This window comes from Megascapheus bottae, chromosome 5 (genome assembly GCF_031878675.1).
Source record: "Megascapheus bottae isolate mThoBot1 chromosome 5, mThoBot2.hap1, whole genome shotgun sequence".
NCBI lineage: Eukaryota > Metazoa > Chordata > Mammalia > Rodentia > Geomyidae > Megascapheus > Megascapheus bottae.
In genome coordinates this window covers 33,860,788-33,879,337 of record NC_143513.1, presented here as the reverse complement: position 1 = coordinate 33,879,337, position 18,550 = coordinate 33,860,788, and the positions used below count along the sequence as shown (strand labels likewise).

The 18,550-nt window shown below is 34.4% G+C and overlaps 1 protein-coding gene across 2 annotated transcripts in view; it reads right to left on the bottom strand.

Annotated features, from left to right (window-relative positions):
• Sema3a (semaphorin 3A) overlaps positions 1-18,550 on the bottom strand; it is a 415,318-nt gene that overhangs the window by 29,216 nt on the left and 367,552 nt on the right. For both annotated transcript variants that reach the window (XM_090332888.1, XM_090332889.1), the window contains 3 exons: positions 17,334-17,553; positions 14,553-14,644; positions 4,206-4,247 (listed from right to left, as the gene is read on the bottom strand). In XM_090332888.1, coding sequence (XP_090189014.1) covers positions 4,206-4,247; positions 14,553-14,644; positions 17,334-17,553 — 354 coding nt within the window. The remainder of the gene's footprint in view (positions 1-4,205; positions 4,248-14,552; positions 14,645-17,333; positions 17,554-18,550) is intronic.

Genomic DNA, 18,550 nt, shown 5'->3' with positions numbered 1-18,550 from the left:
GCATTTGATGAAACCAGATTATTTTTAATTAATTCTAAACAAAAGAAAGAAAGGAAAGAAAGAAAGAAAGAAAGAAAGAGAGAAAGAAAGAAAGAAAGAAAGAAAGAAAAGAAAAGCATGTTTAGAGCCTCAGTGTTTTGTTCTTAATTTTCTATTTTCAGTTCTATTGAAAATAATTTTGATGAAGCAGAGTAAGGGCCTTTAATAATAATTCCGGCTATGTAATCTGGATGGTCTTCAAAACACATTTGACCCTTGATCTTGATGCCTTGCAGCCCTGTGACATTGCCAGGGAAGTTCAATGCCCTCTACCTAGCAGGGGAAGGTGAAGCTGGGGGACTGACATTAGATAAACCAACTCAAAGCTAAGAAGCTGCCTTGTTCTAATTTTAAATAACGCTACAAGTTACATCACATGGAAAATATTGTCAAAGGGGAAACCAATTTTACTTGGTGCCATCTACAAATTAGAAGTTAATATGTGTGGACGAAGCATCACTGTCGGTAAGCCTGGCAGATTGACCTTGCCATACTTTAACTCTGTGTGCTCTGCAGATACTCACATAGGTTTTTCTAAGGACTAATGTCCTTAACCATAAAGTAGGTTTTTAATTCACTACATGAGTACTTTTATGAACTCACCAGAGAAATGGTAAACTTGAAGCTATTAAATGAGGTAGAATACAGAATAGTGAGCTGGGAGCTGGGGCAAATGCCTGTAACCCTAGCTACTCAGAAGTCTGAGATCTGAGGACTGCAGTTCAGAGCCAGCCCAGGCACTAAAGTCTGTGAAACTCTTATCTCCAATTAACCACTAGAAAACTGGAAGTGGCGCTGTGACTCCAGGGATAGGGCGGTAGTCTTGAATTTAAGAGCTCAGGGACAACACCCAGGCTCAGGAGTAAGCCTTGAGCTGAAGACCGCAGGGACAGTGCCCAGACCCAGAGCCCTCGCCCCACGACTGACTGAAGAAAAAAAAAAAAAGAATATAGAATATTAAGATAAGAACACTTGTAGCAACTATTACTTTAGGATTTCAGTACCCCCTTGAAAATTCCCTAATCAAAGATGAACCAATGTAACATATATATGATTTATCCTCTCTGTGCCCTCATTAGTTCCATAGTTACTTTTGCTTGAGCAATAGTATTGATTAATAGTATAATAAGCCTTAAATAAAAGATTGTGTGTATGTGAGAGCATATAATGGTAATACACAAGTAAAAAGACTTCCAAAGGGTGCTGTATTTTCTCCAGTATGTAGATGTAAAAAAGTTTCAGGAAAGTCTCACTCTAAACATTTTTATGCTCTTTTAACAGAGATTATCTAATTAAAGTTGCATTTACATGGACATAATTAAAATTATGTTTCCAAAGACTTTCATTTATGAATTGTAAAAACACTCAGCTGAAGTATGTATTGGAATATAGGATATTTTTAAAGAAGAGGAGATGTTTATGTATAAAATGCTGAAAGCTAACAAGATACTTATATTTTAATATCAGAAGGCTAGAAAGGAGCATGGCTCAGGTGTTGTTAGTCTGCCAGCCAGGACTGGAAAATATGACTAAGAGCAAGTGATTCTCTGATATTATAACACACAAAATCAACAAGCAATGCAAGAAGTTTGAAATAAGATGGAAAAGTAAAAGGGTAAAATAATAAAATAAAAATTAACTGTTGTGGAAGCACTCATCCTGGTAAATATAATTTTTCTCTAATGAATAAAGAAAAAAATTATGATATATATACTACAAAATGCTCAACATTTTGCTATAATCCACTTAAATGTCCCTCAGCCCAGGCTAAGAAATAATGGGTAAATGCTTAGAAGGAAAAGCTGTTTATTCTTCTAAATCTTTTTCTTTTAAAAACTTTTTAAAAGAACAAGTGGAACCAATATTAATAGGATAAAACAATGAAATAAATATACAATTTATGAAGAAGTACTTAGAGTGTTATAACAAATATAGAAGCACAAGGATGTCCTTAATGTATCAGAACATAACAAGCCAAAAGAAATGATCTATCTACTTCAAAAAAGCTGCTGTAGCTATTCAGGGGGCCAAGTTCTTAGGAGTGTAGTTCAGATTCAGTGAGAACATAATAGTCTGAAACTCTATTTCCAATTATGCCCCCCAGAAGCTGGGAGTGACTAAAGTGCTGGAATGTTTGCCTTTAGCCAAAAAAGCTGAGAAATAGGACCCAGACCCTGAGTCCAAACCCCAGGACCTGAGCAAACACACACACACACACACACACACACACACACACACACACACGCAGACACACGAACACACACATGAACACTTACTAAACACACAGTCACGCAAGGAAAAATGTCTATGGTTAGCTACTAATTCTGAAAAACCTAAGCAAAATTCAAGCATATACATTTTTAGATGTGTGTTAGCTGATAGAATAAAGAAAATATCTAAATCTGGCATGTTTCTTTAGGAGAGAAGCAAACATACTGCATTGAAAGTAAAATTTGATGACAAGTGAAATATTGTAATGAGAATCTAAAATGTTACAAAAGGCCAAAAATAAATGCAATTTTACCCAAACTCTAGGATTATTAATGATAAGAAAAAGTAATTATACTTTCCAAATGAAATATAGAGGCAGTTTGCAGACATCAATGAGTACAATCCAGTTACCAGCAAGAAACCCAGTGTGCTTTTTCTGCCTGATTTAACATCACCACAGGCATTTTCAAGAGCCTCCTTAACAAGTCAGGGGCCATGACTTAAGAAGTCATCAGTCTATTTACCCAGATAATTAGTTATCACACTACTCATTTCACTTGAAATGACTGCCTTTCTTTAAAAATGCCTATAAGGCTAGGGGCCAGTGGCTAATGCCTATAATTATAACAACTCAGGGGGCTGAGATCTGAGAATGGTAGTTCCAAGCCAGCCTCAGCAAAACAGTCAGTGAGACTCATCCCCAGTTAATAACCAAAAAAGCCACAGTGATGATGTGGCTCAAGTAGTAGAGTGTTAGTTTTGAGCAAAATAGAGCATAGGAACAGCACCCAAGTTGTTCAATTCCTAGGACTGGCATAAAATGAAAGCTTGTAAGAATGAATGAAATTAAATAATAAATTGAATAAATCCAACTTCTTTTCAGAGGAAGTGTAGGCTAGGGACACTCTTCTATCAGAGTATTTAATAGCATTTTGTTGGTCAGTTGGTGATATGGTGCATTAGTAGACAATCGTTTATAAGGTTTTCTTTAATTTAAAGCAAAATGTTTTACTGAAGTAGGTACAGAGGAAATGCAGTTACGACTGACTCTGAGTTCTAACAGGGAATGAACATTTAATTTAAAAAATCATTACAGGAAAGATTATCCCCGTCTAGTCCCATCCTGGAAATCCCCACACTTCCTTGCCAACATGTGACAATTTTTAAATATTAAGAACAGGTGAACACATATTTCTGAAGTGTGAGATCCAGAATCAGGTCAATGATATCTGCACTTGGAGTTGTCTAAATAACTTAGAGATTATCAACCTATTTTAATCCATCTATGTGGAAAGAATACACATTGAATTTCATTGGCACAGTAACTTAGTGTTTTGTTCAAGGGATAGAGCTGGTCTAAGACATGTATGTAAATGGTTCAGGAAGAAGAAAAGCCAAGTGACTTCTATTTTTCACAGTTCCGCAAATAGGTTTTTACACCAAGGAGGGTCACTCTACTTTCTAATTTCAAATATTTAGCAAACATTTTTACTTTCCTGTCAATATCTTTAAAACATATATTAATAAGTATGGTTTTATCTTGTTAGTATATAACATATATTTATTCATATAGGCAAAGTAGAAGTATATTAGAGATTTTACTTTTATTCTAAAATATTCACCGACATTAGTTTTTGAATTTTTTATACTCATAAAAGATGAAAGTAATTACTAAGTTTTAAGAATTTTCCATTGAATAGCCAAAAATGAAATTGAAATTTGCACAAATAATTTTTGGAAGCTAGACTGTGAAATACAAATGAGAAAAAAGATGTCAACACAATTAGCACACCATTTGTTTCCATTCTCCTAGCTAACATGAGTAGTATTTATTTTCCTTTAGCCACTGCATATAGTTGTTAACAAATCTATGAATTATATTAGAAAACAAGATCTATCAAACTGCAGTAGAAATGAACAAAATATATATTGACAATAATAAATAGTGATAATACCTGTTTAGTGGATAGTTCCATTGCTGAGATAGAAGTTGGTTCCTAAAGAAGACAAAACGAAAGTATTGAAGAATCATTAGTCATTAATGAACTTTCCCAAAGAACCATACAATAGCTTTGAGAGATAACTTCTGTGTTCACAAGATGCAATATGGCTGAAATTAAGACACAGTGAAGAAGCTTGCATAGGTAAGTGTCAAATGTAGAGTGGATAAATATATCAACATCAATATTCTTAGGTCAAAGAACCTGAAGGTCATCCTTCTAGATAGCCAATCGAATATAGTTTCCTGCTTGTTGCAATAAAAATTAACTCAGTAAAAGTGTACTGAAAAGTACTTTTTGGGGGGGTGGGGTAGGGGTATTAATTAGGTGATTAAGGAAGTGTTTCAAAATGTATGGCTTTATAGGCAAGCATGGTGTCTTATGCTTACAGTCCTTGGCACACGGGAGACAGGGACTGAGAGTTTTCATTCAAGTCTAATTAGGGTAAAGAATTCACAAGGTTCCATCAAAACTACTAAAAAGCTGGATAAGATGCTGTGTGCTTGATGTCATAGCTGCATGAGAAGCATAAATAGAAAAACCATGGTCCCAGTCTTCTGTGGATGTAAATGTATTCAAAAACAAAGTAACGAATGGTAGAGGGCCCAGCTACTATAAAGTCTTGAGCTTAAACCCCCAAATACCACCATAAGAACAGTAGCAACAAAAATGTTAAGAATTTATTCTGTTCTGGTTTCTATCAAATTTCAGAGATAGTTCTATGGCTAGGTATCTTCATAAACCATTTCAGAGAGCAGATCATGAGGACAATCCAGTGACTGGTGTAAAAATTCAAGTAGAAATTTCCTCATCACACCCCTTTCCTCAAACAGGATGGGGAAGATAGTCATTTTTGTGACTTGGACAATACTCATGATTTTATATGCATTGAAACAGGATTACTAATTGCCATGTCTTTTATTTTATCTTGACCTCACAGTGGCTCTTTTTGATATTGGGGTTCTTTGAACACTTTCACTTTAAACAGAGAACCCTAGGCCAGGAGTTTAGCCTACTGACTGAGTGCTTGCCTAGCATGCATGAAGACCCAGGTTTGATTCCTTGGTACCACATACATAGACAAAGCTGGAAGTGGTGCTGTGGCTCCAAGGGTAGAGCTCTAGCCTTAAGAAAGCTCAAGGGCAGTGCTCAGGCCCTGAGTTCAAGCCCCAGGGCTGTCAAAAAACATAAAGAGAAAACTAGCTTAAGGCAAAGCCACTCAGATCTTAATACAATGAATGAGAGTTGATCGTATTAGGCCAGCTTCCGGCTGAGAAGGATGGTGAGACTTCATCTGGGATGCTATTACTTTCATATGATTAAGATGATGAGTCAATCTGCAAAGATCTATAATTCATGCCAACAGAGTAATATGAAAAATAAGTCATGAGTTAACAACCAACAATGCACAAAAATTGTTTTCATACCTTGTATATTATGATATGTATAAATTTGCATAAATACTTCTTATTCTTTGATGCATGTGGATCTCTGAAAGACCACATGCCTGAGCTTATCAGCTTTTGTTTTGGATTCATTCTCATTGACTACATGTTTAATCACATCTTCCATTGAAGATATAATTATTATGCTAAGAAGAAGAGTGCTGGATGGATTCAGAGATGATGGATAATAAAGAGACTTAGGTGGGAGAATGACCTTAAAGCCTCTCTGTGCTAGGGAACTAAAGTTGTTTTCTAAAGGGAACACACAGATTAAAGTGTAAGACAAGCTGTATGTACTTAAGCTGTGACTCACATCTGGACAGTAAAGTGATATTAAGCCAGATATGTAAATACCAAGTAATTCAGTTTCTTTCTCTGAAAAAGTACATTATGAGTTAATTTCCTATAGGGTTGTTGAGAAGAAAAAGATAATACACACAAAACACTTTAAAATACATTTTGTGCAATGCTCTTTCAAATTACTCTCATTACTTTCTCTTTTTTAGTGCTTGTAACTATATGTATGTATAAGTGGATTAAGCATACATAAATATAAATATACACATACACACACATAATTTATCTCCTATCATCTGAGTTTTCCACCTCCATTTCAGACTGGTCTGATGGAATCCCAAGACTCAGGAATTGAGGACTAGTAGAAAAATAGTGTTATACATGTTATCATCTGAGTATAGTCAATCTGAGTATAGTCAATCTGAGTATAGTCAAGGATGATTATCAAAGTTGTGCACGTACATGTCCACCAAAAATTCTATTTTCATTTTAATACTGACTGGATATGTCTGAAAGTCTACCCTAGGTATAATTCTTGCTGGATTTTTTTTGTCAACTTATCAGAAAGCAAAAGACCCACAGTAGGAACCAGGCTAAAGACGAGAGGGTAAGAGGAGAAGCAAAAATGCAAAATTCAGATGAATTATAAGTTGTTTCCCCCTTAGTGAGTTTGACACAATCATTTGAGCTGTTTAGTTCACTGATATTTTACAAGTGACTAAAATTATAGTTGACAAAAGTTCTCAATTATAACTTTAAGCGAATGAACTCATCTTTGCCTAGTTATTTAACTTGGTTTATTTTCCTGTCTTATTTGTATATAATTCAAAGCCAGACAGCCTCTACAATATCTTTCCTCAACTTTCAGTCTATCTGGAATTGCCTTTAAAATAATATAAATATTCTACACATCATTCATCCTTTGTTATCCCTTCAGTTTGTGTCTACCTCTTCCTGTAGAGAAAGAGCCTACTAGCTTTAGGAGCTGAAGTTATGGACGACCCCTACCTTGCTGAATGGATGTTTTTCTAGCTGAAGTTCAGTGCTAGATTTCATGTATCGTGATTGTTTCTCCTTGACTAATTCTATGAAATCCTCTTATGCTATTTTATCTTAGTCTTTACTATCATAATATCATTCTGCAGCCTTGACTCTCAAGCTTACCTGTCCTTTCCCCCTCCTCCCCACTCTTTTTTCCATGCTGCCTTCTTTGTCTTCCACTCATAACTCTGTGGTGCTAGCTACCCCTGTGCTGCTTCAGAGCTGCAATATCTCTACTTCAAACCCTGTGTCTGAACTGAGCAAAAGATTTTCTTAACAAGTTTAAGACAACCTGTCTGAGACACAAATGAGACAAAAAGATACAGGATGTACATTAATGTTAATGGAGGCAAATTAGAGATTTCCAATAGTTTTCCATTTTCATAGTTAAATGAATAATATTCATTATTTAATATAATAATGATCCATCATAAAGACACTAATGAATGCAGTATCTTTGAATTGTATCTAAGCCAAGATAGGAATGTTAGCATTTTGTAGCATCACATCATAAAATTCAGTAGGATAATTCATCACAAGCACTCAGCTTCAATAGAAAAGACTGAAAGTAATATTTAGTTTTGTGTGAAATTATAACAAATTAATCAAAGCAGAAAAAGTTCCAAAGCTATTTTGTCTGTTATAATAGGCTCAGATGGTAATAGTCATGTGACTACATAATCAACTAGCATCTTGTAGGTTTTCATGAAAAAAATTACAACTTCTTAGGCAGAACAAACTAATGTAAATGAAAAGAGAGTTAGCTAGGTGCAGATTCTTTTTAAAATGAACCTGATTGATTATATTCATTTGTTTCATATCCATTGACTATAACAAAACAGCTAACATCTATAAGGCCGATGAAAATAAATTATTTAATTTACAAATTTGCAGAACATGAAATGAACCCTAATGCACTCCACATTCCAGATTATGAATTCAACATTCTCCTGGTCCTAGAGTTTCTTAATTAATGGATTCTTATTTATTATTTGGGCCACAAGATTAATAACAGTCTGGAAGAATATGTGCTATACACTGCCTGTGGTTGAATTTTAATAGACAATATATTAAGATGACATCCGTTTAAATGAGCTATATTTTTTTTCTGAGAGCTCGCTGATGGTATAAATGACTTACATTTAAAACAGATGTAGCTTCATAAGCATTTTTTCCACGAAACTGGCTTCAGTTGCAAATTTAATTGGTGTTCGAGTAAAAATGAAATTAAAAACTTAGCAACTTTTCAGGATTTTCTATGACTCCAATTTATCCTATTTTTTCCCAGATATTTTAATCTAGTCCCTATTAAACTTTTGCACTTGCTAAGCTTTTCAACCTGCTGATTCCAGGAGATTCTGTGATAGCTTGCTGGATGCTAAGCACACAGAGCTCCTTTAGAATGAGTTAATAGAGTAGGTTTTGGAAAGCATCAATTATGTTTTACATCTGAATGAAAATTAAATGCCTTCATTTGTTTGCTCAGCTGTTCATGGAATATTTTATAAATTGGCTCTAAAATGCATGTGTTATTGATGTAACTGCCTAGCAATCCTTTGCAGGCACTATTACTCTAAATAAGCCTGTTGTTCCTAAATGCACTGCAAGTTGATTTAGCACTAAAATGTTTCAGAAGCAAAAACCTCTTGGACTGGATCGGAAAGACAAGCCTATACCGAAGAGCTCATGTAAAACACAGCATAGGTCAGGCTTTTGTGTGATTTTGAATATTTAATAAACTATAAGTACAGTATCTTAAGAAATAAGAGGATAGGGCTAATGTGGTTCATGCCTATAATGCTAACTACTTAGGAGGCTGGGATTGTAGGATCACAGTTCAATGCTAGCTTGGCAGAAAAGTCTGTAAGACTTTTATGTGTAAGTAACCAGTAAAAGCCAGAAGTGGAAGTGTTGTTCAATAGGTAGAGCACCAGAACTGAATGAAAAAGCTAAAGGACAGTGTCCCGGCCCTGAGTTTGATTCCCATATTAGCCCAAATCAATAAGCAAACAAGCAGTAGCAACAACAACATAGAAATAAGATATACAGTATTTGGCTTAAGCATTTTAAAGCAAATTCTTTTTACAACTAGTTGACAATAGCTAACATCGACAAGGTTAACTTTTTTGAAAACACTTAAAGAATTGCTCAGAATCCTACTCTTCATATTGAGAAGAAACTGATGCTCTACTGCTTTAACTTGCTGAAAATCAGAAAAAATGATTCAAATTCAGATTTCTGATTACAACTAATATGAAATATCAACTGTGCTGTAGTTCTTTCATGCTGTTTTGAATATTAGGTGAAAATCAGCATTTGTTGGCACTAACTCAAATGCCAACTTTATTTCACCTCTTATTGCTTCCTAACCTTTTTACTCTAAAATGGAAATTTTATGGCCAACAAATATTTTTCTTTCCCAGTGATAAGGATTTAATTTCACCCAGAATAGAAGTGTGTTGAATATGAGTGAAATCACTGGAGTGTCCAGTGGTGTCTTCCTAAAAATTAATCTTGTGATGGTGATGAACAGGACAGGTTGCAATCCAAGAACTGATATGAAATTTGTATGCTCAGTCAATTTAGAGCATAATTAATGTGGTCCAATACAGAATAAAAATATGAGAAACTAGCAGGTTGGTTAGCATTATATGTGTCTTTTAAAAAATTATTCAAATGTGTCAGATATAAGGATGACTCTAACTCTGAACTTTGGCTATTTCTTTTGTCTAAGTATCAAAATGTTCAAGTTAACCTTTTTTGTTGTATTTTATTTTAAAGGAGATGATAAAAGGCTCAAATAAAAAATATAGAAATCATTCCATTCCTTTACTTTTCACTGTATATGTCTATCATGTTAATGTACTGTTTTTTTTCTCTTCTGCAAAATTAAACAAAGTTTGACAGTGAAATATTCCAATTGCTAGACCACAATATATGTATGGACGTTTCCTGATAGAATAGATTGCTGAAAGTAAATATTTCTCTAAACTCTGCCCAAGAATGTTTTGTCTACTTCAGTGTCAAGGACATAATAATGACAATATGCATAGGAAAAACATGGAAGAAAACTAGTAAAGTTTTTGTGCCAGGAGAGGTATTTCCAGTGGCAAACCAACTTCTCACAAAATTGAAGTTTTCTGATGAATTATTTCTATGCTAACACAATATTATTTACTTATAATCAGATATTTGGGACTGATACAGGATTCTGTTCAAGATATTTTCTTTTTTTCTTTTTAGTGGTACTTAGTTTTGAACTCAGGAGCTCTCACATCCTAAACAGATTATATAATCTGAAGTTATAACTTCAGCTGTTTGCTTTCTCAAATAGGGTCTTGCTTTTTCCTATGGCAAGCCTCAGTTGAGGAATTTATGAGCTATGCCTCTATTCATTACCTATGTCAGATTTACAGTTGTAAACAACATGTCAGACTTATGTGTTTGCATGGCATATCCTAATTTTTTTTTGCCTGTGCTGTCTTTGAAGTAAGATCATCATCTACTCACTTTGAGCATCTGAAATAAGAATATATGCCACTCTGTCTAGCCACTAGCAGTATCTTAAGAGCAACATAAATAAATTGCAACAGAGGCCAGGAGTTTGGCCTAGTGGTAGAGTGCTTGCCTGGCATGCACAAAGACCCGAGTTCGATTCCTCAGTACCACATACATAGAAAAAAGCTGGAAGTGGCTGTGGCTCAAGTGGTAAAGCACTAGCCTTGAGAAAAAGTCCAAGGACCATGCTCAGGCCCTGAGTTCAAGCCCCACAACTGCTAAAAAAAATGTTAATAAATTACAACAGAAGTCTCAGGTGTAAGCTGTGTATTTCTCTGGAAAGCAGAAAAATAACTAACAAAATAGAATACTTTACAAGCACAAATATTGGCTTTTAATTTCCATAATTTTGGCAGTCTTTTTAACAGTTCAGCTTAAATAAAATTCCCATTTATAAATTTGATATGTGTGAATGTGAGCATATGCACACATAGGCTGTACACATAGACTATTCACGAGTTGATCCTGGAGATTTGAACTCAGGGTGTGTGTGATGGTGTCCCTGAAATTTTTGCCTAAGACTAAAACTCTACCACTTGAGCCTCGACCAACAGCTCCTCGACCAACTTTTGGATTTTGCAAGGTTTTTTTTTTTTTTTTTTTTTTTGAGATAAGTGTCTCCAGGCCTTTCCTGCCCTGCTGGTTTTAAACCACCATACTAGCTTTCTAAGTATCTAGTATTTACAGGCATGTGCCCCCAGCACCCTGCTGGTTTATTATTCATATACCAAAGGAGAGAAGAGAGTTCGGAAATATACACATAAAATGCATAATTTTCAGTCTTATGGTATCCTAGCATATTTTCATTCTTCAGATCTCTGGATTTTATGTGTATATTTCCCAACTTGCAGGAACTCGTTTACTGAGGAAGTCCATTCAGCTAACATAGGATGCAGGAGCCTATCAGCACAAAGGTAGGCGGGTGGAGGAGGTACTCTCATTGAGGAGTATGTATGTGCTGTCCCAAGAGGGTAGAAGGCTTCCATCCCAGAGGTGGCCTTACTTTCACAAACCACAGCCACGCCTTCCAACTGGGCGCCAGGCACCATCTCAGCCAGGGGCGGTCCCAAGACCAGGGAATGAGCACTGGGCCTCAAGTTAGGCCTCCTTTTACAGGATAGGTTTCCATTTCCCTGATGTGACATGCCCCACAGGAAAGAACGGAAGAGATATAATTCGGATATTATGTCGATTGCTACTTTTGAAAAGCTAGATAATAGATATCATTTGAACTTACATTTTGATATGAATGATGTGTAAGACTTCAAAGAGAACTTATTTCTGAAAATGTTATTTTAAGTTGTTGGTGAAAACTAGAGCCAACTCGTATTTAAGATATTTGTAACAATAAGAAATAGAGATCATATTTCTAAAATGTCCTGTTTGGAATTCAAACAATTCTAAAAAGTAAACCTTAATTACACTAATAGATAATGTCAGTCCTGGAAACATAAAGGAGCCAGAAATTTACAGGGTATCAATGGACCAGGTTTGCAAGATTTATTCTGTGCAACCAGAAATTAGCATCATTCCTCTTCTATGCACACTCATGCACGCCTACATCCTACCCTCAACCACCCCTTCCACCTCCGCCATGCACATGTAAATGGGTCCTATTTTATTATGTCTAACAGATAAAGGGAATGCATAAAGAAATCCATATTAGTTTTAAAAAGAATGTCTGGAAATAATTCTAAATTTTAAGGTAGGGTACTGACGTGTCTCATAACTGTATCAGTAACAGAGATAGCAGCATAAATCTTCAAATGTATACAACTGATAGCCTTTTGTTTTTCTACTGATGAGTAACAGGGGCTTGGTTATCTAGATCAATGGCTGTCATTACAAATGTATATATCCTCTTGTCTAGGTGCATACTCAAAGCTGAGTCATCTTGAGGAAGGCCCATAGAATCTTTAGCTTCTCCAATTTCCTCTTTTTTTTTGCATTGATACTGTTTAACTCATTTAATGTGTTGACTACAAATGTTAGGCTCTGAAAATGAGCAAAAGACAACAATTCACAAGTCCACTTCCCAATACCAATTTGCTAATGAAAACTACATCCATTCTGTAGTGGATAACAGTCCATTTGGATAATTGTTTTGTTAAAATTTATAGGCTAAACTCTCAATGTGTTCGTTCCCTGAGGGAACTCATGTGGAAATGTAAAGGGGAATGTAGGTTAACAACCTACTTTCAATATAAATAGTAAATAAGGCCAAAGTGTTTGGTTTTAAGAAGCCAATATGAGAATTTTATGAATTTTCAAGTTTTAAATCTAGCATTATTAAACATACCAACTTTAGATACATTTCATTTTGAAATTAGTTAACTGAAATCAATAAAATACTATTAGCAATCATACTACCCATACTTCTTTACCTATCCATCTCTAATTCTCTAATCTCTTGGTAAAATACTTCATTTTGTCTTCACATTACTAATGAATAGTGAACATGAGCCTATGTAGGAGTGTCCAGGTACACAATTATGGGGTTAAGGTGAGTTTGGGAAAGAATTTGCTTGCCAATAAATGTTGGCAATTTAACCCAACACATTCATTTTATAGATAAGCTAGCTGAGCTACCTGAACATTAAACTATTATAAAATAAAAATCTTTAGAAAGTATCTATCACCTGAAGTTGGAAGACTTGATCTATCAATTTCTTCCAACTCAAACTTATTGTGCAGTTACAAATATCTAAATACGAGTTGGCTCTAGTTTTCACCAACAACTTAAAATAACATTTTCAGAAATAAGTTCTCTTTGAAGTCTTACACATCATTCATATCAAAATGTAAGTTCAAATGATATCTATTATCTAGCTTTTCAAAAGTAGCAATCGATATAATATCCGAATTATATCTCTTCCGTTCTTTCCTGTGGGGCATGTCACATCAGGGAAATGGAAACCTATGCTGTAAAAGGAGGCTTAACTTGTGGCCCAGTGCTCATTCCCTGGTCTTGGGACCGCCCCTGGCTGAGATGGTGCCTGGCGCCCAGTTGGAAGGCGTGGCTGTGGTTTGTGAAAGTAAGGCCACCTCTGGGATGGAAGCCTTCTACCCTCTTGGGACAGCACATGCATACTCCTCAATGAGAGTACCTCCTCCACCCCGCCTACCATTGTGCTGATAGGCTCCTGCATTCTATGTTAGCTGAATGGACTTCCTCAGTAAAGGAGTTCCTGCCTTGACTGGTCTCCCTGACGCATCTGATTGTCCTCCAGAGAGAGAGGGCTGGGTGCTGGTGGTCAGTCAGCCCTCTCCTTTCTTGGTTCCCTCTCCCTCCTGCGGGTCAGGAGGGACCGAGGAGTAAAAGCCCGGACACTTTCCTTTCTCTTTTTCTACTGTTTCAAACTCAATGCCCTCAAAAACTTTACCTGTGTCATATGGTATCCAATACAAAGGGACACATATCTCTATATTTTCTAAGTGTGCAGACTAGGAACTTAGAACCGATTTCCTATGAGTAATAAAAAACATTCAAACATGCTTTTGCCAAGAAATGATTTAGGGAGATATGATGAAACAACTTGTGAATGTGACTGAATTATCTTTATTATTTCTGTCATACAGCATATATTTCCTTGAAAGCATTCACAAAGGCTATATATCGTCCCAGCTATACCATCAAATGGAAAAAAAAAATAAAAAGGTTTGCAAGGGGGAGGAGTTTGCTCATTGAAGTAATTCATGTAAATAATATAAAAGTGTAAATCATATATTTTATCTTTGAGAAAACAGAATTTGAGCCAAGAATATATATTTCTTTATGTCTTTAGATTTAACTTACATTGAAAGTTTCAAGGTTTATTTTGACTAGTGTCTGGCTTCTAATTGACAAGCTAATTAGAAAGGTATGCTAGATTACTTGTCCATACCAAATTCAGCATGCAGTTGTCCTGAGGGAAAGATGTACAATTGAACTTGTTGACACTTGAAATTAAGCAGCACTCACCCGAAAAACTGTCATTTCTTCAAGCAGAACTTCTTCTAAATCATGCCATGTCTCCTTAGGAATTGAGACTACTTTAAGAACGGTTCCAATATCTTTGAAAGAAAGGAAAAACAAAGGTCACCACTTGAATAAATCTGAACAGAACTTAGAGCTAAGGAAGGAATTAGGGATGTGTCCAGAAAAGAACATTTTGACTTCAATCTTCTTTTCCATTTGTTTGTTTTTTGTCAAAACATTAGCATGTTACACACTAGAATGCATTACAATTGATAAATTGTAAAGACAGACACCCTGTATTCATAAATTGCTTTGGTGAATGTTGGCTCCTTTGTGCAACTACTTAACAATCATAAAAATATATTTAAAAGTCACTAATTTTAAGAACACTATTGCATTGAAGTTTTTATCCTGAAACCACACATTTGTAAAAGATTAAATTATAAGCACTGTAGAAACTGGCATATTGGAGTGAATTTCTAGTCTATTGGTCTTAAAATCTCATTCATGATCAATTATCTCAGAAGAAGAACTATATTAGATATAATATCAGTTTGACGTAGTAACAGATTTTTTTCATATTTCTAATCTGAAATGAGTGTACTCTGGTATGGATATAAATATGGATGTAAATTATAGGAATATTGTTAAGTCACTGGCTAACTCATCCTGTCCACTGAAACCCGATAGCATCAGAAAGCCCTTAAAGAGAGCTCAATAAGCACACAGTGAGGAAAGTCAAGAACATGATTTCTATAGATAACCACTCTGCACTACATACTATGGTAATTTTCCAGTAATGCATATAATGGTAAATCAATTTGGGGCATTGAAAATATTTCAATTTCATACAGGTCAGTACATTGTGTAGATAAAGCAAATCTTAATTTTTAAATTTTCATTATTGAAAATTTCAGTGGTAGGAGTTGTCACTTTATTCAGCTAGTTAAAAATATTATTTTTTCAAATTATAGGTTTATGTTACTGCTTGATAGAAGTCTTTTTCAACTAAAAGTTTGACTTTTAAACATTTCATTTCTTGTTAAAATTGATCAATAATTGTTGAATAGCACCAAATGGCTTATTTTCATCTAGTTTAACAGATAGTTTTGGAGGATACCTTTACCAAGAAAGATCAATTTTCCGTAAGAAAAATAACTCAGTGTACTTATATCAGTGACAATGGATTTTAGGGTGGTCAAGCAAGGCTGTCAGTTTATCCCTCTTACATTTTAAAGGCCTCTTTTAAGATGATCCTTCCATGTTTACAAGACCTTAGACTACTCATAACACCAAAGATTAAAGGAAAATTAAGTTAATCTAGTCAGTAACTATGATCAGATCTCTAGTGTCTAAACACAGCATTATCTGTACTTCAGATCAACTTTTACAGAGTAATATTTCAAACAATTTCACACAAATTGAATCAGATTACTCAACTAGGATCAATATGCTATGATGTGAAACTTAGTTAAGAGATAAAATTACTGTAATCAATTTACTTTGCTGACAACTGACCCTAGTCTGTATTGACTTGCAGCCGTCCACACCATCAGACTTTCAACATTCTTATGAAATTGGTGCCTTTAAAGACAGTTTGTGTCAGAGAGGAATTAAAAGTCTGTGATTGGCTGTCATTGGTAAAGTTCGCCAAAGCAAATTTGTTGCTTTGAGGGTAAGGAAGGGACTTTTGAAGAACTTTTAAGCCAGAAGTAAACTATGTGTGAGATCACTAGCAATTTATAATTACTCTATAGGAAGATTGAATTATAAATTGGCATTGATAGAAAAAATGATGGTTATTGAAGAAATACTATATTTCTTACATTTTTTTCTAGCAAAATTTACAACCTGAAGTTGGGGTTCACAATACATTGATTTTTATGCAGCCTTGAGTCTCACTGGGAGTCTTTTATTTAATACAGAAAATTTCTTACCTGTGAAAATAGATTATAATGTATTGCTCAGAATTTGACACTGTTACACCCAATAGCACAAGTATTTTACAACTTTATTATAAAACTTTAATTCTTTAAAGCAAGGCATGGATGTCATTCTCTTGTAGTTATATTATTTTTTTCTGTTTCTCACCAACGGAAAAAATTCTATTATATAATGGTTTGATTTATGTAAGTTAACAAGTTAAAGGAGACTAAAAATTTATTACTTTGAGATCTGATCCTAAACAGCAAGTTCCAGATTTGTAGATGGTATTTCCCAAAATAGTATTACTAGTAGAGAGAGTCAAAGAAAATGAAATAGTACATCGTAGCAATAATAGAATCAATTCTGAAAACATTCTTGGGAATTTTTATTTGTAATTATAGTTACTAAAATATCATTGTTAAAATATTTGAAAATGTGTCTAATGATACAATGACTCTTTTTCCCCATTAAATGGTAGAAAAAATGAACAAAATTTTATGCTAACTTTTGTTTTCTAGAAGATTTCCATCAAATGACTATTAACTGATTGACCTGTGAGTTTCAGATATAGTCTTAGCAGTCTGTATTTGTTTTTTTTTTTTTTTACAAAAGTCATTGTACAAGAGTTATGATTCAACAATCAACAGTGATTATTCATGTAATCCCTGCTTGATTTGCTTGTAGTTCAATGAAATTCAAAGATATTTTCAATTAATATATCTTAACTTTTCTAAAGGGATAATGAATTGCTAATAACAGATTTTTAGACATTGGTTAGAGATGAATTTTATCTGCAAATGTCTATCACACCTATCTTCAGTGTTTGATATAAAAACACAACTGAAGTTAAAACTTTACCTGTTCCAATAAACATGACATCATACTGGCCATCTTCAGCATCTACTCGATCTACCACAATTTGTGTAAATTGATAATTGACATCTGTTTTGATCATTATCGGGCGGTTGTTAATAGGAAAAACTGGATTATACATAGCTGGATGACTTCGTGCAAAGGTTATAACATCGTCAGGAAGGTCCTTTGTGGAGTCAAATCCACCAAATGTTTTACTCGGACACTATGAAGCAAAAGAAAAGGAGGATACTTTTTGATTAACATCTAATGAATAGGATCAGAAATTACACAATAGGCCATGATCATAATGGTTTAGGAATCTTAACTCTGATTACTGTATTACTTATATTTAAACTGATATATTAATCAACAATAATTACTGATAAATAATCATTATCAACTGAAATTAGTAAATGTAAAGATCACAACTTATTTCTTAAGCATGCAACTTCTGAAGAACTTAGAAATTCCTCCCAGGAATTCAGTGTAACTAAATGCAAGTATTGATTGGATTAAAGTCAGAATAATTTTCTAACCCTGCAAACCTACCATCAATGATGTCAATAAACAAAATACACTCAACTAGAGAAAGGGTATTATACGATGTGTGGCAAGTTGCACAGCAGGCTAACTGATCAATTAGAATGGACATCATGACCAGACCAAAGAGATATTGATCCAAGAAGTCATAAAAGATTCATTGTTGTGTGGTGGTATAAAGTCCACTCAGGACAGAAACACTCCATAGAAGGCAACCAAGCAGAAATGAGGGAGCTGTACTCTGTCTCATTTCTCTGCATTTAATTATGTGGTACAAGTATTCATAGAATACAGTATCTCTAATCTCATGCTTTGTGATTCATACTTAAATAATTTCTGCCATTTTAATGTAAGAGCTTGAGAGACAAAATGTAATTAGAGAAGATACTGATCTTACAAGAAGCTTAGAATTAGAAATCAATTGTCTCTGACATTACCTTGAAAAAAATCATTAATAATTCATGAGGATTGAAGTAGATCTGCTTGAAATGAAATTATCTCTATACACAACTATATGTATATATTTGTATAGACACACAATACAATGATATAATAAAAATAATGATTAACTTCTGGTTTTAAGTAGATTATAAAATCATTTGACCATACTATGAAATCAAAAAGCTATAGAAAGAAGCAACAAAACCCATCTAGTGACATTTAAAATTATTTGTGTGCCA